The sequence below is a fragment of the Sciurus carolinensis genome, chromosome 4, assembly GCF_902686445.1.
Source record: "Sciurus carolinensis chromosome 4, mSciCar1.2, whole genome shotgun sequence".
Taxonomy (NCBI): Eukaryota; Metazoa; Chordata; class Mammalia; order Rodentia; family Sciuridae; genus Sciurus; species Sciurus carolinensis.
In genome coordinates, this window is record NC_062216.1 from 13,920,434 (window position 1) to 13,943,879 (window position 23,446).

Consider the following 23,446-nt stretch of genomic DNA (forward strand, 5'->3'; position numbering starts at 1 on the left):
TTCACAAGTTCCCCAAATGGGAAGTAATTGACCTCTAAACAAAACAAAAAAGCTCTCAGAGAGATAGCAGAGGTTCCTTTCCTGACTGTCCCAGGGCTGGGGTCTCACCTAGGCCAGGTGGATAAGTCAATAAATCTGCAGACTTCCTGGCTCCCTGTCCTTCCTCTCTGGTCCCATCCCCCTCAAATCAGGTCCTCTGATCCCATCTGCAAATCGGGTGGAGTCTACCCAGAGCACAGACTTGCTTGAGGTTTCGGGTATTTCTTTTATAATGTTATCATTATTATGATTATCAACATTATGATTTAGGGAGTATATTCAAATCTTTTAGAACTTCCATTTGAAAATAATTTATGATGCTTGGCCTTTATGCCAACTCTTTAATTTATCAGCTCCTCTAACTAGTCATTTTTCTTTTTTACAAAACAAGAGAACTCTGAGGCAGGCTGTGTTCCTTCCTCCTCTTCCCCTGAAGAAGAAGTCTTACAAAAGAGATGAGGGAGGCAGGTTCGGAGTTGTCTCATTCTGGTCCCAGTTCAACAAGAAACATGCTCTGTGACCTTTAATCAGGCTCCTAAACTCCCTGGGCTTGCCTCCACATCTACAAAATTGAGGATCTTTGAGACTATTATTCTGACTTGAGGTGGCTCCCTCTTGATGTCACATGCTTTTAATTTTTAAAATTTGGGAGATAAATCATATATGCAAAAGAGTACACAAAACCATTGATCTACAGTTTAACAACTGTAAAGTGAACACAGATGAATTTCCATGCAAAGTTAGAAACATAGGCTGCCAGCTCCCCAGCACCCTTCTCCACACACCCTCCCAGAATGCAAATCCCTTTCCTTCTCCTTTCCCAGAGGAGGTGTCAGCGGTTCTGACTTCTGAGATGATCGTTTTCAGTCTCTACAGATGTTCTCCTATGGACACATCCCTTCGCTACATTTTACCTGGTCTCAATGTTACATTAATAGCATCGTCCCGGGGGCTGGGCTGTGGCTCAGTGGTGGAGCACTCGCCTCGCATGTGTGAGGCACTGGGTTCCATCCTCAGCACCGCATATAAATAAAAATGAAGGTTCATCAACTAAAAAAAAAATTAAAAATAGCATCATCCTGTATGTACTCTTTTGTGATTTGCTTCCTTGATATTTGTGGGATTTCTTCAAACTCTTGTGTGTCTCTTTGGTTTTCATTGCTGATTCTATGGCATGAAATGCATGTACTTCCATGTATGTATTAACTGAAAAATGCAGTCAGTGCCCTTTCTCACAGGCGCAGCTGAATGCCACAGCTAGGATTTGTCCTGGGCCCTCTTGCTTTTTGTGCAGCCTTCCATTGGTATACCTTTGCAACGACTGTCCAATTTTGCTTTGGACTCACCACCTCCGTCTGGGGTAGAGTAGTTGGCCCTCTGTATTGTGGATCCAGTCAACTTTGGATAAAAAATTTATTTAAAAAATATTCAGAAAGTACCTAAAAGCAAAACTTGAATTCCTTGCCTTGGATTCTGCTGAATCCAGGAGAATGATGGGCTGTGTTCAGTATGTCAAGTCATCAGAGAGGAGTTCAAGCAAGTGGGAGGATGTGCATAAGTCAAGCGCTCCAGCCCCTGGTATTGAGCATTGCTGCGTCCTGTGGGAGGCGGGAGGATGTCCTGCAATCAATGCCCTGAGGACACTGGGACCCTCAAGATGCCTCCCATCCACTGAGGAAGCATTCAAGGGCCAAACTTAGACGGCTGCACTGTGAGTTAGTGGTGGAACTGGAACTAACCCCCTGACCCTCTTCTGTCCTCTGGCCCTGGGTTATGTCCCCTGAATACTTGACAGAGTTTAAGTTCTTACACAAATCAGGCAATTATGAAGTACCTTTGTTTTCTTTACGCCTTGAGTGAAAGCTACCTAAGAGGGGTAGAGCACTTTGGGAAAGATGAAGAGGGATAAATAGGGGCTGCAGTGCAGCTGGTAGTAGGGTGCATGCTTAGCATGGGGGACACCCTGGGTTCTCTCCCAGCACGCAAACAAAAAAGAGGGGCAGGTAAACTCAGAGCAGGAGCAGGAGGGAGGGAGCAGTGGCTTGCACCTGCCCCCTCCTGTGCCCCGGGCACACTGTACCTAAGGGCTCTGTCTTCCTGTCCCCGTTTCCATTTCTCTCCACATTTTCTGCTGCACTTTGAATCTCCAGGGACTGACTCAGGGTGGCCAGCCCTTGAGAGGGGGGCCCATTCAGCCCTGAGCTGTTTCTTCTCCTCAGCTCCAATCCCCCGCCGCCCCACACACACAGTGAGAGAGCTTCCTGGAAGCCCTCTGCCTTCCTCTCAGACTGTTTAGACTCCTCCAAACCCCTGCCCCCATTTCAACCAGAGAGAAAGAAGTGGTCTTAGTGACACAGTCCAGATTCCACCATAAGAAAAGCAAAGATATGCCCAACGCCCCCCACCACGAACCTCAGAGCGCTTTCTAAGTCCCCTTGGGGCCTGGCTCATAAGCTGGCTTCAGTCAAACCTGTCTCCTCCCCATCTCAGCCTCCTTGACTCCTGCCTCCTGCTGTCACCAGCCCAGCTTAATCCTCTGAAACCCATGGGCCCAGGAAATTGGAATCCTAAGTGAAGACTTGAGTGGGCCAGAGGGGCCTTTCCTTTCATGGCCTCTGTCTTGCCTTCCTCTGCAGGGTCTGGACACTCTCCGTGGGAAGCCTGGTGCCCAGATTGGATGGGACCCCTGACCCTGGAATACCTTGGTGGTCCCCATCCCAATGCACTGACCCCTCAGGCCTGCTGTCCTCTCTGAACAACCAGCCGCGTGCTTTGTGTGCTTCTGATAGACCCTGTGGGCTCATGCCATTGGTCGATGGATCACATGATCAAACAAGAGAATGGTTCCTGTTTGGTTCCCCTGAACAGCTCCACAGTGTCTGAGGTAAAGACCCAGGCTCTAGCCTTGGCAGCCAGAATCTTCTGGAAGAAACCCCTTCCTTGTGTGGATAGGTACTGGCTCCTGGCAGGGGTTGTCTGAGCCTCAATAACAGGAACCACAGCCCTGGTGCTGTCCAGGTTCCCATATAAGTTGGGTAACTAGTAAGGTCCTTATGCATTTTTCACTCAAGGAAGAAAACAAGAGAAAGAAATCCCCTTGCTTTTCAACTTTAATTAGCAAGTATCAAGAACATTTGACTGAGCAGAGCAGGAGAACATAAGACCAGTATCATCAAAAAATATTCACAAGGGAACTTCTACTAAGTGTAAAGCCATTTCCCCTTCACTGAGAAAGCAGGTAGAAGGTAAGCCAGAGAGATACATGGATGCATAGAACACAGCTCCCACTATTAAGAGCATAATGTGGCCAGGAGAAAGAGGGCATCGCAACACCACGTGGGAGCACACACAGGGAGCCAAGATTCTGAGTAAGTCCTTCATCCCAGTAGTGGAACATCTACACTGTGGCTTCTATCTGGAGATTTACAATGGGAAGATGTAACAGAGATGTCCAACTGTCACCTCACACCCCTTTCTCCCTTCCTTCCTTAGTAATTCAACCCCAAGTCTCAGTTAAGCACAAGGCCTCCCATCAGAAGACTGTGTTTCCCAGGCTCCTTTGCAGCTGAGAGTGGTCAAGTAATGAAGTTCTGGGACATAGTCCTCAGTGGGAGGGACCCCCTTGCCACTTCCCTTCTCTTCCTGCTGCTGACTGGAAGACAGAAGAAATGGTGGGAGCAGTAGTAACTATTTTAGATGATGAAAGCAACAAGATGGAAGAAGCCTAGCTCCTCAGCACCATGAGAGCATCACATCAATTTTGTTCTGCTTATACTCCAACTAGATGAAAGACAGTTAACTTTTTCTGTTTTTAAGCCACTGTTATCTTGGCCTTTGTTACAGCAGCTAAACCTGTATCTGAACTAACAAAGAACACAGGCAGGTAGTTGGAAGAGCAATGATAGATGTTGGCAAGTCAGAGTGGTCCAGGAGAGTGCCATCAAAGAAAAGGGACTTGAGACAAGCCCCTTGGAAGGAATATACTTTGGATGGGTGGAGGGAAAGGACAGGAAGTCTACATAAAGGGACACAGAGGAGAACAAAGAGCACAAAGTGCATGGGAACCAACGACTTCGGGGAGGCAGCATTAGCTTCCAAATTAGCAGACGGAGGCTCCTGGTGATTAAAACAGTTAGCCCAAATCAACGCCACTAAGGGGCCAGGTAGAAGGTGAGCCTCCAAATTCCACTGCTCTCCAATACATCTGTTGCCTTTTAGTACCTGTTGCAAAGTGCTGCTTCTTACTGTTACGAAACCACCTAAACTTGCAGCTGGCCTTGCCAATTTGTACCCAACACCTGCATTCTAACTAAAAGTGGTGTCTTTCTGATCCTGCGGTTTTCATCCAAGGTTCACAGAGAGTAGATCAGAGTGAAAGGAACCCCTTCAGATGTTTGAGATGTATAAGATGTAAAGATGTCCCTGGGACTCAGTTTTGAAGAGGTTACCTTTGTGTTGGAGACAAAGGACACTGCTTGCAGAACTTAAGCTGCCCACCAGGGGACGCCATCGCCTCCAGTTTCCTGGAGAATGGGAATTTCCCACGTTCTCTGGGCCTCCACCCAAAGCCTCTGCATTTGGCTCTAGGTAATGTTTCAGGTTTCTACTTCAGGTCAAGCCCTCTGCCTTCCTGTCTGGATACTGACAGTTGGGCATGAACAGGAGATAATGAGTCAGTAGATAAGGGCTCTGTAGACGCCAGCTACAATGGTGGGCAATGGTTTTAATGTGGAGGTGCTGGTGGCTATGCAATCAGTGGGGTGTTTTACAATGGACAAATGTCTTCCACAACTGGTTCATTTAATTGCCAAATGAGAAAGTCCTCTTCTCACGCCATTGGTGAAATTGGGGAAATCGAGGGACCTATCCAAGATCCCCCAGCTTGTAAATCAGTCAGAATATAAATGCTACTAATCTTGTTCTCAGGTCCTCTGTCCAGGGTTGACCTTGTGTGTCTAAAATTTAACTGTGTTTAGAAACGAATTCTGGAGGATTCGTAAAGCAAATATTGCTAATAGCTTCTCCTTCAACAGCTGTCCAGGCTTTAAGACCTTGCAGGGAAAGTGATCTGTATGATCATTGAACTATCCTCGACTCAGAGCAGAGGTCCCTAACCTTCCTGAATTGAGGACAGCTTGCAGAATTGATGTCACTGAATCTACTGGGCTCTGGTTTAGCTCTCATCAGCTTTGTGATGGCTGGTGAGTAACTTCACCTCCCTAGTTTTCTTCTTGGGTAAAACAGAATAACGTTAAACCAGCTGTGATCAAGAAGACTCTTTAAGTGACAGAGACCCAACTCACACTCGCATGAGCAAAAGACTCAAGGCAATTTCTTGCCCTGAAGGGCAAGAAAGTTGAGCTGGACCTAGGGGTGACTGGCACTAGCCTTAGTCCCAAGCGCCTCCCCATCCACCCCTCACCTCCACGTCGGCTTCAGCATCACAGGTTGGCTGAACCGGCTGCCAGACACACAGCTACTGGCAGCTCAGGGCTCAGCCTTACAGCTCCAGTCCCTTGCCACCTCGAGTGGAGCATGAGTCAGCTCCCCGTCATCCTGGGGGCAAAATAACAAAGGAAGGTGAGGATGTTTTTGGTAAGTCAGCCTCAGTGGCTGGAAACCTCCCATCCTTCTTTTCCAGGGTTATGCTGACCAGGACAATGGACTCACTTGTAAATCTCAAATGCGTGGCCTCCACAGTGGCTTACAAAGGCAGGGTTCACAAGAGGGAGGGGCGGGGCTGTAGTACCATGTGGCCATACCTGGCCTTCCAGGGAGGGAGCAGTGCCTCCACCTGTCCAACAGTCCACAAATCCAAAGGAAGTGAGCCAGCAGCGTATTCCCCTGGGACGAATGTCACTCTGCATCCTCTCTTCCTGTCTCTGAGGTTCACATTATCATCTCTGAGGCAACAAATGGAAAATGGGCAGTGGGACCAGCCTGGTAGCCTAAGGCCCACTGGTGACGTCACCCTCATGCATTCTTATCTATGCAAATTATTGCTTCTTGAGGGCTTTGTATCTGCAGTTGCGTGTACTTCGCCTTCTGCAGCTTGAGCAATCTCGGAGACATGGGACAAATGCTGTTCTTCCCTAACTCCTATGCCCAGGTCGAACTGCAAGCTCCTGGAGGGCAGACAGCATGACTATCCTGACATCCCATTTCCCAAACTTAAGTCACATAAATCTAGGGACAATCCCCACTCATTTCTACTCATCCCTTAAATAAGCAACATTTCCTCTAGGCGTCCATGACCACTGCCTGTCAAACCTGCTACATCCAGAGCCAGAGGGTGTGCGTATGGGCTCTGCCATTTATTAGCAGTTTCTTCCTGCCTCTGCTTCCTCTTCCGTAGCAGGGGGTGTAACGGTGCTCCTGCATGGGGTGCAGTGAGGGCTGAGTTCATATAAGCACAGGGCTTTGAACAGCAGGTTCTAAGCATTAGTTAAGAATTGCTTCTATTGTTTTAGTGGCAAGCCAAAGATTTCTGTATTGCTGAATTTCACCAGTTTAGAAAGGGTTTAGAAAATGCTTTCTCATGCAGTCCGCACGCAAACCTCGGTGGCCCACCTGTGAAATGGACCAGCCTCCCCGCCTCGCACTGAATTCTCAGGGCAGCAATGGCTGCCTGTCCGTCAGCAGCAAGAGCCTACCTGGCCTTCTCCTCTCCTCTGCTCTGGGTTTTCACCTCTCCAGCTCTCTCCCAACACTTTTCCTCCTGCTCAGATCTCAGATGGCACCAAACAGCTTTTACCTCTGCTTAAGGGAGATAGCTATCAGGAAGGACTGGGCCCACCATGCCCATGAGCCTCGTTTCTTGAGGCCTCAAGCAAAGCTCATCAATCAGAGTCACCAAGATTTTCTCAGTAATTGGATCCTCCCAGCCATCTTGTCCTACCCTCTGCTCCTCCGATGCTTCCTTTAGATGGCCTTGACTCTCTCCAGAGGCCTCTGAGGGAATGTCTGCCTGACCTGGTCTGTCAGTGTTTCTATTTATCAATCAGTTACCTGCCGGCTTTGACAGGAGGACACAGGAATGGGTTCTTACTGAAAGACCTTTACTTTTCTGTCAGCATGAGTATTAGTCCATTTTCCATTTCTGTAACAAAATACCTGAGGCTGTAAACTGTATAAAGAAAAGAAGCTTATTGAGTTTACAGTTTTGCAGACTAAAAATCCAAAATCAGGGAAGCCCCACTTCTTCAGACTCTGGTGAGGGTCCCTTTGGTCACAATGGCCATGTCAGTGGCCACATTGAACATTGACAGTGGCTGACACTGTTTGCAAAGTTGACAACCATGTTGACAATATTGATAGTGGTCACAGTGGCTGACGGCATTGTGGTGGGAGTCTCTGCAAGAGGTAAAGATCACATGGTGGGACAGGAAGCCAGAGAGGGGTGTGCTGCTCCATAGCAGTCCCCTCTTTAGCTCCTTCTGAGGGCACAGCCCAGTGACCTAACTGCCACTAAATGTCCTGCCTCTCAAAGGTCCACCACCTCCCATGAGCTTCCAACACGTGAACAAGCCCTAACTATATCCTAATGAGGGCAATGTGTCATGGAACTACAGCCCTAGCAGAGGGCTTCAGCTGTGACCGTGAGAGTTCCCTTCTTTTCACAAAATTCATAAAACAAATCAAGTGATAGCAATTATCTCTGCCTTTTTTCTTTTCCCTTTCTGTTTAAAAATTTGATAGTAAAAAAAAAAAAAAAAATCACAGGTTTCAGGAAATAGAAATAAAACCGGCCTACATATTGAGAGGCACAGATCAGTTTCCACTTGGTCACTAATGTGTAATTTTGGGTGAGTCAATTAAATGCTCTGAACTTTTGAAATGATGCCTCGGGTCCCTCTGTATCTTTTTCTGTGGGTTTTTTTTTTTTTTTTCTTGTGGTGCTAGGGTTGGAACCCTGGGCCTGTGTATTCCTGTGTATTCCTTAAGTAGATGCCCATGACTCTGCCTGTTTCTGGATAGTTCCTTCTCTCCTGCATACCCTGTTTTCATTCCTTCTAGAATATTCTCCATCTCCCTCCTTTTCTCTCCCTCAGAGGGGAGGGGAGCCTGGGTACATACCTGAAGGAGACAGAGGCCTTTCCCATGACCCAGGCATTCAGACATCAGGCTCAGCACAGGGTGGTCTCCAGGGCCCGCCCTTCCTCCCCCCCACACCTGGGGTGGCCATGTTCCCTGGAAGCTGTAAAAACACCTACAGGAACTGGTCTGCCTCACCATCATCCCCGGGAACTTCAGGGGCAGGACCTGCCTCAGGCCAAACATGAACTCCTGGCTCAACAACTTAGACCTACCCCAGGGAGCCGTGGCCGTGCAGTCTGAAATGATTTTCAGGAATATGTCTGACAGAGACGCTTGAGCCAGCAGCCCTGGAAGAAAGCAGTTTTCTTTTAGAACAGCCTCTTTGGGTCCCTGACCCCAACGGTCCGTAGATCTCTCTGGGGAGCCAGAGGGCATCCGAGTCCCTGCCCTGGCCCCACAGGGTCCCCACCCATCCTATGCCTAGAAACCAGCTCTGTATCCTCTGTTCATCCACCCCGGGCACCATCGTGTTGGGGTGGCTATGACAAGGCTATGACAACCTGCTCCGCTTCTTGGGGGCACTGAGAACCAGAGGGATTGGGAGAGAAAGGTCTCAAATTGCCAGTGGCAGAAAGTGCAGGGGGAAGGTCAGAGCCCCCTCCTCTAGACAAACATCCCCAGTGTGTCTCCCAGGTGAGGGCCTCTGCTAAGCTGTTGAGCAGACCAGGCGAGGAAGGACTGCGGCCACCCAGTTAGAAGGCAGCTGTGAGTGAAGTGACCAGGGGCACTGTTAGCAAAATACTCTTGGGCTCCTATTGCCCAATAAATCTTCCCAGATGGCTTTTCTTGGGTGATATGCACTGATGAGGGACACCATGAGCTATTTTCTGCTGCCGAAGTTTCCCAGTCTACTCCCCCATGTCATGTCCGTCTCTCTCTCTCTGAGCTGCTCAGTGCCCTCAGCTCCCCGCTCTTAAAGGCAGGAGTCCCCCAGACCAGTAGCACTGGCATCCCTTGGTTGCGGGCTAGCCGTGTAGAATCTCAGGGACCGCCCAGACCTAAGGAAGCAGAACCCGCATTCCAGCAAGGTCTCAAGGTCTGAGAAGAGCTGTCCTACCACCCCACCTCCTCTTCCCGGGTTCATGGTCTGAATGCCCCTCGAAAGTCACATTGAACTTTAATGGCCATTGTAAACTGCTGTTATTGCAGGAGTGGATCCCCGAGAAAAGAATGAGCTTGGGCTGATTCATTCTCTCTCTCTCTCTCTCTCTCCCCACCTGAGGCCCTCTGTCATATTGTGGGTAAGCAGAAGGCCCTAGCAGACGCAATCCCTCCATCTTGGACTTCTCAACCTCTAGAACCATGAGCTAAATAAACCTCTACTGGTCGTAGTTTAGCTAGCCTGCGTCATTCTGTTAAAGTGAGTGAAAAGTTACAAAGATACCAGGCTAGTTTTCCTGTGCTCTGGGCTGTTCTATGTCCCCTCTCCCCTCTTGCACCTCATCTCTGTGTCCTGTGGCCTGAACTCTGTCAACCACTAGGTGGAAAATAAAGGTCAGACTAATTCATGCCACTAGGTCAATGACTGAGGGAAATATAATGTCACCAAGTCTACAAAGCACTTTCATATTAACACATGACAATAACCCAAATGCCACATGGAAAAAATACAGGGCACAGAGTGAGATCAGAGGGGAGGCAATGCCCTTGAACCCCTCCAGGCAGGCAGCTGCCTATGATCTGGGCCAACCTTGCAAAAGGTGGTTTTATTTACCCCTTGTACCCATTTTTGATGGTTCTGCTATCATGCTCCTTTGGGAGTGGAACTAGGAGGGAGGGAAAATAGGTCAGCTAAGCAACGGAATTCTGGAAAGCAATGGGAAACAGCTGTGATCCTAAGGGATGTGTGCACAGTCCTGTCTACTTGCCACACTCTATGCAACTCTATTTTCTCCTTCCCCGGTGTCAACCATCTCTGAATAGCCAAATCGGTAGGTGCTCATTGAACACCTGAGGTGCCTAGTGCAGGACTCAGTGGGGACAGCATGGACTTTGGAGGCAGAACAACCTGTTAGCGGTGCCAACCTGAGCATGCTGCCCTCAATCTCCAAGCCTCAGTCTCTTTATTTGTAAAGAAGGACCCCCAAAGGGTTGTAGTGTGGACCAAATGTCTATAGTGAGCCACAGACCCATGGTAGTGAGCCCAGTGTGGCCATTGGATGTGTCAGCCTTTGCTCCCCTTTCCTGGTGTGCTGCAGAAAAGGAGACGTTGAGTCACAGCCCTGAAGCCTGACGCAGGGTTCTCTGGGCTTGGCTGCCTGTCTTCTGCCATGTGAGAACCTGGTACTCCTTCCCTCTGGAGGACACAGCCACCAGGCACAATCCTGGAAATGGAGAGCACCCCTCTCCAGACATCAACCTTACCAGCACCTTGATCTTGGACTTTCCAGTCTCCAGAACTGTGAGAAAATAAGTTTCTGTTCTTTATTTAAAAAAAAAAAATTATGACATCTTACAGCAGCACAAAATGGACTAAGACAACCAGTAAGTGGAAATGATGGCTATTCTAAGGCAACATAAGATCCAGTGCCCAATGAGCAGCCGAGCCATCAAGAAGACTGGAGAGGTCTCCGAGGTCTTTTGGGTGGAAACTGAACCAGCGAAGATACACAAGAGACTGCAAATGCACACGCAGCCCTGGAAAGGGCTTGAGGTTAGGCTGGGGCAGGACTGAGTGGGGACGAGATGACCAGTCAGCAGAGGAGGGGGAATGTCAGCAGGGCAGGAAGGAGAGGTGGGAGGCTGAGGCTTGCGTGCAAGAGGCCCTGGAGCACCCTGAGAGGCTGAGTTTCCGTGGCTGGAGAGTGCAGTGCGCACCCCCACGCAGGCCAAGGCAGGCTCGCCCTGTGGCGCACTCTGTACTCTAGTTCTATCAGGGACTCCTGGGTTCAGGGTTGCTCTTTGTTTTGTCTCTTCACAAGGTCCCTGGGGATTCCAAGACACAGCGAACTCCCAGAAGCTCCTTCCAAATGATTCTTGTCTCTGCATGACTACAATGTCTTCAGCTTCCCTGGAGGGAGGGAGGGAGGGGGAAAACAAATGGGACCTTTTCTGTAAGGTGCAGACCATGAACTTGAACGTTCCAGTCCAGCTCCAAAAGATAACAAAGGGACAAGTCTGAACTCCAATATCACTGAACTTCCAAGAACACTAGGACAATGTTCTCCCAACCCACCTCCAAAGCTCAGAGTCCTGAAGGCCTGGTACAGTGCCAAGGAGAGCTGTTGTCCAGCATGGATGATAGGGTCCCTGCAGGGAGAAAGTCTCTCACTGAGGCCCGTCCAACCCCGGCTAGGACTGGGAATTGGACCAGGGCTGAGGTGAGGCATATAAAAGAGAAAGGAGTTTTCCATGCCATGACCAGGAACCTTGAGGGCACTCAGAGGGCACCTGGATATTGATCCCTGCTGCTCTGTCGTGCATGAGGTGGGCACCTTGGGGTTGCTCCCCACCTCTCCCGCTTCCATCTGGACACTGTGAACCGGGACCCTCACCTCCGGGAAATCTCAGCACCCTCGTGCTTGCATATTGCAGGTAGCCTCTTTTGTTGGGTGGTGGTGGTCACCGATTCCTCTTCTTTTTCTTTTTGCCTTTCTGAATTAGTGACGGCAAACAAAAAGGGCCTCCATGGAAGAGAGAGAATCAAGGCATGCAGGCGAGGTACAAATTTGGAGTAGCTACCCCCGGAAGGCCTTGAAAAAGCACACTTTAAAGGAAAGAAAGAGATGTGTGCTAATGAAGCACATTTTAACATTTTCTGTGTTTTATGATGGTTTGACAGCTTGGGACCTATGGAGTTGAGAAGGAACTGCCCCTCCTAAGGTTAGCCAGTTCCTAGGAGAGCAAACCAACCTGGAGTCCCTGCTCCCAAACATATCCTTTCTTTAACTCTGACACACTGAGCTGACATTTCCCCTACCCCAAGTCACCCCAGATCCCAAGTCCCAGACAGCCAGGGATCATGCCATTAACCCAGACCCCACCCCCAACTCTCCATCCCTAAGTGTGCCCAGCTTCGTACATGCCCCACCCCTTCCTTTCCACATGAAGATCTGTGGCCCATGCTGCCTCTCACCCCGCTGCCTGCTCCCCAGCCTGGTGCTTTGCCACATGGTCCTGCATGGTGTGCTGCCTAGGGGTCTGTGAGCACACATCGTCTTTCCTGTGTCTGCGTGCCTTGCCATACCTGATGAAAACCAGCACCAGGTACATTTAAAACAAATGTCCCTGGCACAATTCTGTCAGCTCTGTTCCTGCTTCTTCCAGTGGAGGGCAGCACTGGGGGCCACAGGGGAGGGGCCGAAGGATGAAGGGACAGGGGTGAAGTGTATTGGGCTAGGGGTTACGAGACTGGGCTTCCAGCTACACTTCAGCGGTCTCTGAGAACCTGATGTTCTGTCTCAGAAAAGCAAGATATTTTATTCAATGATCCTGAGGTCCCTCATAGCTCTAAAAGTTTTCTGGATTTAGATGGCTTCTAAAATGGCAGAGTGGAGTGGTGGTGTATAAATGCTTATTTATAATGTGAAATTGAGAGAAAGAAAAGCATACAAATTACATTTCTCCCACAATTAATATGGCAAAAGACTTGAAGGAAATATACAAAGGAGACAGCTTTAATGAAAGGATGGGATCATGGGTCTAAATGTAAATTTCAGTTTTGAACAAAAGGACCCGAGGTTCCCATTCATGCAATCAAAGCAGAGCTGGTCAGTTCTCCCTTATCTTTCTGCTACTTTTATAAGACCAATATATTAGCTTCTTGCTGCTGCTGTGACAAATTATCACAAAATTAATGGTTTTAAATAACACGAATTCATTACCCTACAGTTCTGGAAGTCAGAAGTTCAAACTGGGCCCCATTGGGCTAATATGGAGTGTAGGCAGGGCTGAGTTCCTCCTGAGACCCAGGAGGGAATCATATCTCTCCTCTTCCTGCTTCTAGGGGCCACCCCTGCAGTCCTCAGCTCATGGCTCCCATTCAGCTGCAAAGCTAGCTGTGGCCAGCTGAGTCTTTCTCCCTAAGCTTGCCTCAGACACCAGCTCCTCTCACTCTGGATCTCTGGCCTCCTTTCACTTTAGGACCCTGATTGACATGAGGCCCACCTGGATAATACAGAACAATCTTCCTACCTCAAGGTCAGCTCATGAGCAACATTAAGTCCATCTGCAACCTGAACTACCTCTTGCCATTTACAGAGCATACTCACAGATTTTGGGGATCAGGAAGCGGGCACATTTGAGGGATTGTTATTCTGCCTCCACAGCACTGTGTATCCTCCTGATGACCCTTGGTCATTTCCATCCCATTTAAGTTGCATAAACACGGCAAGGAGACAAGGCAACCTGCCTCCCTCCGTGACTTGCCTTGGGACCCTGCAGTAACATATGGATAATTCTGCTAGTCAGTGAGATACCTCGTAGCAACTGAAGCTGGACATGCAGCGAGCAAACATTTATTGTCTGCTGTGTACCAAGTCCCTCTCATGAAGCTCGTAGTCTGATAAAGGAAATGACCTACTCATGTAAACCCAGTGCAAAGCATGAAGGGGAGGAGATGTAAAGCAAGATGAGGTCAAGTGTCAAGAACAGTGTCCCCATTCTAAAGGGAGATCTGAGACCTGAGGAGGTCATGGTGAGGGAGGTGGCCCAGCTCGATCCTAGCTCCAGATTTGTAATTTATAAAAATTATAAATGAGTACCGGATACGCATCCTGTTCCACTCTCCTCCCTTCCCTCTCCCAACCTATCTCCATCTCAGAGATAACTTCTCTATTGAAAAAAAGAAATCTATATTCATATATCCTTTCAAATGTGTAGAATAGTATGTAGATAACTAGTAGCCACTTTACGATAAATTTATTCTATATACATTTTGCTACTTGAACCAGTCTCAGGTCAAGCTGAAGATGCTCCCCAAGTCAGTACATTTGTATATTCATGAGTTTCTGGGGCAAATCTCTAAGCATGGAATAGCTGGTCAAAGGATATACCCCGTTTTAATGCTGACAGACATCATCAAGTTGCCATTCAAAATGCAGAACTGGTTTTCTCTCCATCTAACTTCCCATGAGCAGCTATTCCTCCATGTACCCACCAATACCTGACAGCATTCATTTTTTATAAAACTTTTGCCATTCTGAGAGGTGGACAGGGGTGTCTCCATGTGGTTTTGATTTGAGTTTCTCGAATGGTGAGTGTGGTATTTCCCCCAATGTGCCATTTGTGTTTTACACCTTTAAGCCATCTGGGATTTATTTTGTTATAAGAATAGAACTTACAACAAATAGTGTTAAAACTTCCATATAATGGCATTAGGTTATTAAATCATTCACATTTTCCACTGATTTGAAATACCACCCACTTCTAAATTTTAAATATGAAAAGAGCCCACCTCAATCTAAACCTCATGCCATACACAAAATTGATTCAGAATGGCGCACAGATTTAAGAGTAAAGTATGAAACTTTCAGAGGACATCATAGGAGACCTTCTTTATTATTAGGGCTAAGCCAAGAGTTCTTGAACAAGACACAAAAATCAATGTGTAAGATAAAGAATTAATTAACTGGACCTCACAAAAACTCAAAACATTTGCTCTGTAAACAATCCTGTTAAAGGGATGAAAACAGGTCTACAAATTGGAGCAAATACTTGCAAACCTCCATATCCAACGAAGGCTTGTATATATAATGCATAGAAAATTATCAAAACTCAATAGTTGGGGATGGGGGCATATAGCTCAGTGGTAGAGCACTTGCTTAGCATGTGTGAGGCACTGGATTTGATCCTTGGCACTACATAAATTAAATAAAATAAAGGTATAAAAGTAATCATAAAAAATAGTAAATTTAACAAAATCAGAAAATTCAATGTTAACATGGGCAAAAGACTTGAACAGATATTTTGCCATAGAAGAGATAGGGTGGGCAAATAGGCCAACCATATGAAAAGATGTTCAACATCATTAGCCATTTGTCAAATGCAAATTAAAATTAAAACTAGGATAAACTAAGATAGTGCTCTACACCTATTAATGGCTAAAATAAAAATAGTGATAACACCAAGTGCTGAAGATGTGAAGAAACTAACACTCCCATACATAGCTTGTGGAAGTGAAAAATGACACAACCACTCTAGAAAATAGTTTGGCACCTTCTTAGAACACTAAAGAGATTCTTACATCTGATTCAGTCATATGACTCAGCCATTGTACTTCTGGACATTCATTCAAGAAAAATGAAACTTATTGTATTAGTCAACTTTCTGCCACTATAGCCAAATACCTAATGTAGACTACTTATGAAGTAAAGGAGGCTTACTTTGGCTCATGGTTCTGGAGTTCGAGTTCAAGATCAGGAGTTCAAGTTCAAGATCAGGAGGTTATATTGGTTTGGTCCTCAAGCCAGGGCAGCACGTCTTGACAGGAGTGTGTGTGGAAGAAAATGCTTACATCATGAGCCAGGGAGCAGAGAGAGAGAGAGAACTAGAGAGAGAGAGAGAGAGCACTAGAGAGAGAGGGTGTGTGTGTGAGAGAGAGACAGACAGACAGACAGTCAAAAAGACAGAACCAGGTCACAATCCCTTTTAAGAGCACACCTTCAATGGCCTAAGAATCTCCCATTAGGCCCCACCTCTTAAAGGTCCACACACCTCCCAATAGTGCTACTCTGGGGACTACATTTTTGTATCTAGGCCTTTGGGGGGACACTTACCCAAACCACAATAAATCCTTTGCATGAGTGCTCACAGTACTTTCATTCATATAGCAAAAATTCATAAACAACTCAAGTGTCCTTAGATAAGAACAGAATTGAATTGAATAGATCCATACAACACAAGCATTCACCAATAAAACAGAATGAACTATTAATACATGCAATAATCAAAGTGGACTTCAGGAGTACTAGGCTCTTGTGAAAAAAGCCAATCCCTAAAGGTAATATACCTATGATGTATGAGTCCATTTATACATCATTCTCTCAATGGTAAAATTGTTGATATGGAGCACAGAGTAGTGGTTGTCAGGGGTCAGGGCCAGAGAGAAGAGGCCAGGGATTCAAACAGAGAGGCAGCACGGAGTTCTTTTGCAGTGAGGAAAGAATTCCCTGTCTTGATCGTGATGGTTACATGAACCTAAACTGTGACACAATTATACAAAAGTACACACACACACACACACACACACACACAGGCAAATGAATACAGATTTTTAATGGAGAAAATAAAATGAAGTCTGAAATCCAGTTAACCACAATGTACTTAGGTCCACTTTCTGTTTCTTTAAGATGCCATTATGGCCAACACTGCAGGTATTACTTTGCAACTTCCTGTGAATCTATAACTATTTCAAAAGAAAATATTTATAAAATTTTCAAGGAAAAGAGACTTAAAAAAGATTAAGGAAGAAACCCAGTTTTGCTAAGGTCTTCCCGTTGCACAGGATAGTTCTGTTTGGCGGATGTTGTATCAATAACCTGTTCCCCAGACACACAAGGTACCCCTTTTGAAAAGATTCCAGTTGAACAGAAGGTGACTTAAACCACAAACACACAAGTTGCATACTAGTGGTTTAAAAGAATATCAGCATACCCTTTCCCCAGATTCTCCAATTGTTAAGATTTGAAACCACTCCTTTTCTGATGTTGGATTTATTTATCCATCTACATCATTGTTTCTGAACCACTCGAGCATAAGTTACATACGGTACCTCTGTCTCTACAACTTCAGGCTTTATTTCTTAATACTCTCTTACACAATTACAGCACAGTGCTCAACTTCAGTAAATTTAATACTGATAATACTTTCATCTTCCCTGTTTCATGGCTGGTTGCCCCAATAACGCCTAGTCCGGAATCCAGCCTGAGATCAGGCACTGCAGAGTTGTTACACCTCCTTGAGGACTTAAGATTTAGTAGATCTGGCTTTACCACCAATCTCTCCCTGGATTGGTCATGGGCACCCAGGATTCTCACTGGTAAAGAGCGTGGTAGCGACTGGCCGCCTGATCCCTGAAGCAAAGGCGCTCCGACAGTCTAAGAGCTACTCGGTGTGTCTCATCGGATCCTCATCCCGGTAAGGCGCTGAGCCTCTACCGCGAGTGGCTTGCGGCCAAGGAGACCGCTTTGGTTTTCGCGCCCAGCCTGGGAAAACGGGTTAGGGCGGAGGGAAGCGAACCCGGGGAGGAATCTTCTAGGGAAGAGCTGAGCGCAACCGTGCGAAGGACGCCCCCTCGCCGATGGTCACCTGGCGCGCCGGACAGCCAATCGGCGGCGCGGTCGGTGCCCCCGCAGCCAATGGGAAGGCGGCGCGGCGCGCTCCCCCGGGACTATAAGTGCGCGCGGGGCGGCGGAAAGCGAAAGTGGTGCGGGCTCCGTGGGCCGGGCCCCAGCCAGCCGCGGGGATGCTCCGGGCTCCCGAGCCGCGGCCGGGCGAGGCGGAGGCGGCCGGCCGCAGTCCCCGCGCCGCGCCGCCAACGCAGTCCAAGCCGCTCACCTCCTTCCTCATCCAGGACATCCTGCGGGACAGCCCCGAGCGGCGCCGCGGCCAAACCGGCCACCCGCAGCCCCCGCCCCGGCGCGACCCTGAGCCGGAGCCCGAGCCCGAGGGAGGAGAAGGCCGCGCCGGGGCGCCGGAGGAGCCGCTGAGCGCCGGGCCCCGCGCAGCCCCGGGGGAGGCCGAGACGCTGGCGGAGTCCGAACCAGGTAGGACGGCGAGACCAGGGAGGCCGGGCCGGGAGCTCGGGATGCTGGGGTGCGGCATCTCCGTCCCCACTGTCCCCTAGCCCCGAGGCAGGGCGGCGCGCTATTTGGACACCCGCCTGACCCACCGAGAGTCTGCCCTAGGCTCCATGGTCTGGAAAGCCAGCGGCACCTGCTCTGGCGATTAGAACTAATCATAACTTATTAATATTAATTACTGTTTGATCAACAAAAATCCCCCTTCTCGATCCCGTGGGCAAAAACACAGTACTTTGGGATGTTCCTTTAGGTCTTAAGGAGAAATAACACCGTTGGAATATTTAGAGGAGACTCGTTTTCTTTCACATCACTTCTTATGGGCCAGCCTAACGCCTCATTTAGGGTAAAGGGGATTAAAGCCGGAGAATGAACTTGCCATTAGCCCTTGCCGCCTCTCCCATCGCACAAGCCCTCTCTTGCCCACCCGGATGCTAACTCCAGATGCCTTTACGGGTGTCTTAATTCTGGGTGTTTTCCTGCCTGCTCTCACCCCATCCAGTATCCCCTTTTAATTGTACTCAACAATATGGCAGAAAGCACAACCACTGAACGACTGTAACTTCGTATTTTTGCTGATTATTAGAAAATGAATACATAATACACAAATTTACTCATTCTTCTCTCCCAAGAGTTCCTTAATCATGCGAAAAAAGTGAAATGTTTCCAAGATAACAGTGGGCTGTTTTGTTCACTCACTGAGGAGATAAGGGTGGATTGAATTCTGTGCTAACATGTAACTTTTTTCTTCTAATCCTCCTCCTTCTCTCTCTTTTCCAGATAGTCACTTTGAGACTTATCTCTTGGATTGTGAACACACTTCAGGCGCCTTACCAAGCCTTTCCCAGACCCCCAAGCAGCCTCAGAAGCGGTCCCGAGCTGCCTTCTCCCACACTCAGGTCATTGAGTTAGAGAGGAAGTTCAGCCATCAGAAATACCTGTCTGCCCCTGAAAGGGCTCACCTGGCCAAGAACCTCAAGCTCACTGAGACCCAAGTGAAAATATGGTTCCAGAACAGACGCTATAAGACAAAACGAAAGCAGCTGTCTTCAGATCTGGGCGACTTAGAGAAGCCCTCCTCCTTGCCAGTCCTGAAGGAGGGGGGCTTCTCTAGGGCCTCCCTGATCTCCATGTATAACAGCTACCCTTACTACCCCTACCTTTACTGCCTGGGCAGCTGGAGCCCTGCTCTCTGGTAACACCAGCTCAGAGGACGACTATGTGTGATCAGAAACTGCCTTCCCTGAAGTGTCTCTGTGGAAAACGGAAGTGGCTGAGGTCAGGAAGAGCTGGGGCCCAAGAGATGTGCAGACCAAAACTGTTGGAGGTTTCTGTGGAAATCCCAGATTCTTCACTGATGGGCCAATGAGAGATCTAGGGCAGTGACTATTTTAATATCTGAATAGTTCCCCCAGTGCCTGCCATAGATCATTGTTGCTTTTAGCTTACTGTTTGAGGAGAGGAAGAGAAAAATCAAGTGCTGATTCCAGCACTTTGCTTGACTTTGGATGAGCTGTGTGCCTTGCTCCTGAGGATTCCGTTGCTGTGGCTCCATCCTCCTGGGTAATTGATATCAACTCTGAAAGAGCCAACCTAAGGAGAGAAAGACAGCCAAGAGGAGGATGTCACCTACTGAAGCAAACTTAAGTTCAAACACCTCTTGTTGGCCTTGGAATATGGCCAAGGTTTCTCTCTGTCCCTGTAAAAGTGAGGAAGGTCTCAATGAAAGAGCCCTCATGCTCTGGGCAGGTTGGCATGGGACATGGGGTGGGGAGGTGAAAATATGAGCTTCTTATTCCTTTTTCAGTAGTATGCCAATTTAAGTATTTACAGGGTGGCCTGAGTAGAACAAGATGCACTCACTGTGGTTTTTAAGACAAGCTGTATAAACAGAACTGGACTGGAAGGGGTGGGACTGTGCCAGAAGAACCTCCGCATGTCCAAGCAGGGGCCTAAGGAGGGTCCTGTTGCCTTTTTTATTGGCAAAAAGTGGACAGGCCTCTGCCAACCCTTTCTGCCCTAGCTGGAAAATTTAGAATGAGAGGTTCCTGGAGTTTTCAGGGTAGAATTTGTTCCACACTGTAACAGAAGTGACACAATTTTTTTTGGTAAGGTCCTTCCCTTCCTCCTTTTATTTTTTTCCCCTTTTCTCCGGCAATTAACCACTGAAGGGCTTCTTTTCAGTCCAGGCTTTTAGGTTGGCTATACCTAACATAGGCCTTCCTTATTTAGCCCAAGACCTGGTCTGTCTTTTTCTTTTATCAACCCAGCCTTGAAAAAAAGTAGAGGGGCAGATTCTGAGTTGGCCAAGAGACATACGTTTTCTAAACTAGCAATGCCTATTTCTTTCCTTTAAAACTGCATTAAATCCCAAATCCTATTTAAAGGCCTGACAGCTTGAGAAGGTCACTGCCGCATTTATCGGACGTTGTGGCTCTGTTGTAACATTTCAGAGTCTGACACTCCTTGGAAATCCCTGTAGGCAGAGAAGGTAAGGGCTAAGGCATTTTCACATGAAATCTAGAATACAGTGCCAGGGGTCCACTATCACTGAACTGTCCAGTAGAAATGGAGGGTCCCAGAGAGGGCAGGGAAGAAACATACTTAGGCCATAGGCAGCCCTGTCCTCTGAGCAGAAGGAGCTGATATACCTTGCAGGAAGGGGCTAAGAAAAAGGAAACCATTTTCCAAACAACATTATTGTGGCTTCCATTACCAGATAAACAAACTATCCACATGCTTTGGGAACTGTGTTCAGTGGATCCCCGGAATGACTTCAGAGAGAACAAGCAGCAAGCAAAAGAGCAAACTAACTGGCTGCCCTCCTGTTTCTTTTGTATTATTTCAGGTGACCTGGTAGAGAGAAGACATCAGGGGAGAAAACCCCCAAAATATTGCTAATGAGATCCCCTGAGACTGGGAAGTCTCTTGCTCCCACTACTTAATTCTGTGCAGTGAGAAACCTTTCAATTTCCTCCTATTAAAAGGGCCAATTTACTGTTGGTGGCAAAACTCATGAAGTGAATTGATAGAAAGTTAGCCAGTTTCATCCCATCTTGCCATGGCTTGTGCTCCAAGTTGAAATGTTCAGTGTCGTGAACTGCCGACCCCCTCCTCAGTACTGGGTGGCTCAGAATGCAGCGGAGTCCTGAATGGCTGTCTGCTTTTGACAGCCTCCTAAGCATGTAGTGATCCCTCTTTTCTCCACTCTCTGAATTCTTTCATCCTGCAGTTCTTCAAGGGTTAAACATTTTCCTGTGATGTGTATTGTGTTGCAAAAAGAAAGTTTGTTTAAAATTATTTTGTCTATTAATCCATCAGTCCCCATTGGAACTAGTCATTCACCCACACCTGAACTGGTAGAAATAGTTTATGAGCCTGCCAGGTGACTAGGACACTCTGTTTCTACCCTGTTCAATAAATTAGTTCACAAACACTGCTTCAATCTGTAACATAAAGGTCTGTGACTTGAACTTTAGTAAAGTACCCCAATTGGACATTATTTTTCTATGTATTTTTTTGCAACATGAGTGTTTTAAAAATAAAGTCTCTATGTCTTTATTAGATGTATCTGTGTGTGATTCTCAGTCTCCTAAAAAACGCATGCTGTTTAACTGAGGTATTTCTGGTTACCCTACTCTCTGGCCCTCTGACTGATAAATCTTTTGCTACAAAATCATCCAAAATAGCAGCTTAGCTGGTAGCAGATGAGCATTATTCTTTTTTAAAGGGGCCAACTCCCTTTCTGGTAAATAAAGGAAAGAAGAAGATATTTCTATCTTTAATAACCATCCCACTTCAGTCCCAGGACACCTTATATTTAAATAAAGACCATCGGGTATTTTCTTAGTCTTCTTTCATGTTCCCTCACCCCCCCATAGTACAGCTTCCCTGGCTCTCTCACTCCTGGATCTTCCTAAAAATGTCACCTGTATCCAGTTCTGTTGGACCTCTTGCAAGCCACACCTTTGAATTGGAACCATAAGTGTTGAAAATAAGTTTTATTATCATGCTAAAAGATTTTAATAACACCCTTCATCCCTCTGTATTAAACTTCATGAAATCCCACAAGTAGAAAGTCTTATGTGCCTGATTACCTGGGAGAATGGATGGTTTTCTTCCCTCCTCCTTCAAGGAAATAGAAGCTTAAAAAGTGAGGTGCTTGCTTTAGGTAAAACATATCATAATTTCAAAGTATGCTCTAATCCCTTAAGTACATTGTACACACAGGTGGGGCTTCTTTAGCATGCTCACCTCATGAGCTTTAACTACACAAATCTACAGCCATCCTCTCCTCCTGGAAGGCCATTAGCTCTCCAATTACAAAGCTCCTGCAGTAAATTAACAGAGTGGATTTTTTTTTTTTTTTTTTTTTGGTAAACCATTTAAAAGCAACTAATCCAGGAAATTAAACAAAAGTATCTTATCTCTCAAGTAGTCCTCTCTGCCTCTTCTTTTCTGTCCCCTTTCCAACTTTCCCTGCTATCTCTGCTAATCTCACACCCATCTCCTTTCAGCAGCTCCCCTTGGCATGTCCCATGTCCCTGCTCTTTGGAACTCCTTTTCAGTCTGCCTTTCAAGTGACTTCCCCTGTAAGTCTCTAAAGCCAGAGTTTTGTCACTTCTGGTGCTGCAGGTCCCCCCACCCCACCGCAAGGCCTCCTTTGCAAGCTGATAGCCTCCAGAGGGGAAATCAATGTCAGAGATTTACACCTAACAAAAGTTTTTTTCTTCTAGTCACAAAGCAAATCATTTTCCTTTTAAAAAATATTTTTATTAGTAAATTATACACCATGGGATATACTCCAATGGGATATACTCGAATCTGCACAAAGCATAATTGGGTCTAATTTGCATCCCCACTCCATACTTTCCCCTTCCCTCCCCTCCTTCATTCCCCCAATCTCCACCCTCTAGTGATTTCCCTTCTATTTTCACAAGGTACCCCAACCTTTTCTCTCTAATTTATACATATGAGAGAGAACACGTGACCCTTGACTTTCTGAGTCTGGGTTATTTCATTTGGCATGATGTTCTCCAGTTCCATCCACTTTCCTGCAGTGACATAATTTTGTTGTTCTTTTTGTGGTCTATATACCACATTTTCTTTATCCGGTTATCCATTGACGGATGCTTAGTCTGGTTCCATTACTTGGCTATTGTGAACTGCACTGGTATAAACATGGGTATGCAGGGATCAGTTTTGTGTACTGACTTGAATTCTTTTTAGAGAAATACTGAAGAGCAGTATAGCTGGTCTTAAGGTGTTTAGGTGTTTCCATTGCTAGTCTTTTGAGGAACCTCCATACTTCTTTCCATATGTTTGTACTAATTTACAACAGCGTATAAGTATTCTTTTTTTCCTACCTCCTCACGAGCATTTATTATTATTTGTGTTCTTGATGACTGCCGTTCTACCTGGAGTGAGATGAAATCGCAGAATAGTGTTTAATAAATCATTTTTCTAGGGTGATGTTAATGTCATGTATCTCGAAGCTGCCCTCAGAGGGAATAATGAGCATGAAGAAAAAGTAATTTAGCTCAGGTGTCCTGGAAACAGAGCCTGTGTTGGAG

At 46.9% G+C, this 23,446-nt stretch overlaps 1 protein-coding gene across 1 annotated transcript; it reads left to right on the forward strand.

Moving 5' to 3' along the window:
- Positions 1-17,512: 17,512 nt before the first annotated feature.
- Positions 17,513-21,418, forward strand: Nkx3-1 (NK3 homeobox 1). Its single transcript, XM_047550376.1, has 2 exons — positions 17,513-17,840; positions 18,654-21,418. The coding sequence occupies exons 1-2, from the start codon at positions 17,540-17,542 to the stop codon at positions 19,070-19,072; spliced, it is 720 nt and encodes a 239-aa protein (XP_047406332.1). The 5' UTR covers positions 17,513-17,539; the 3' UTR covers positions 19,073-21,418.
- The last annotated feature ends 2,028 nt before the right edge of the window (positions 21,419-23,446 follow it).

Bases quoted from the DNA above. Each gene is read 5' to 3' on its own strand.
- Nkx3-1 (XM_047550376.1), top strand. From the start codon at position 17,540: ATGCTCCGGGCTCCCGAGCCGCGGCCGGGCGAGGCGGAGGCGGCCGGC. The intron at 17,841-18,653 runs GTAGGACGGCGA...TCTCTTTTCCAG, and splicing joins GCTGGCGGAGTCCGAACCAG to ATAGTCACTTTGAGACTTAT.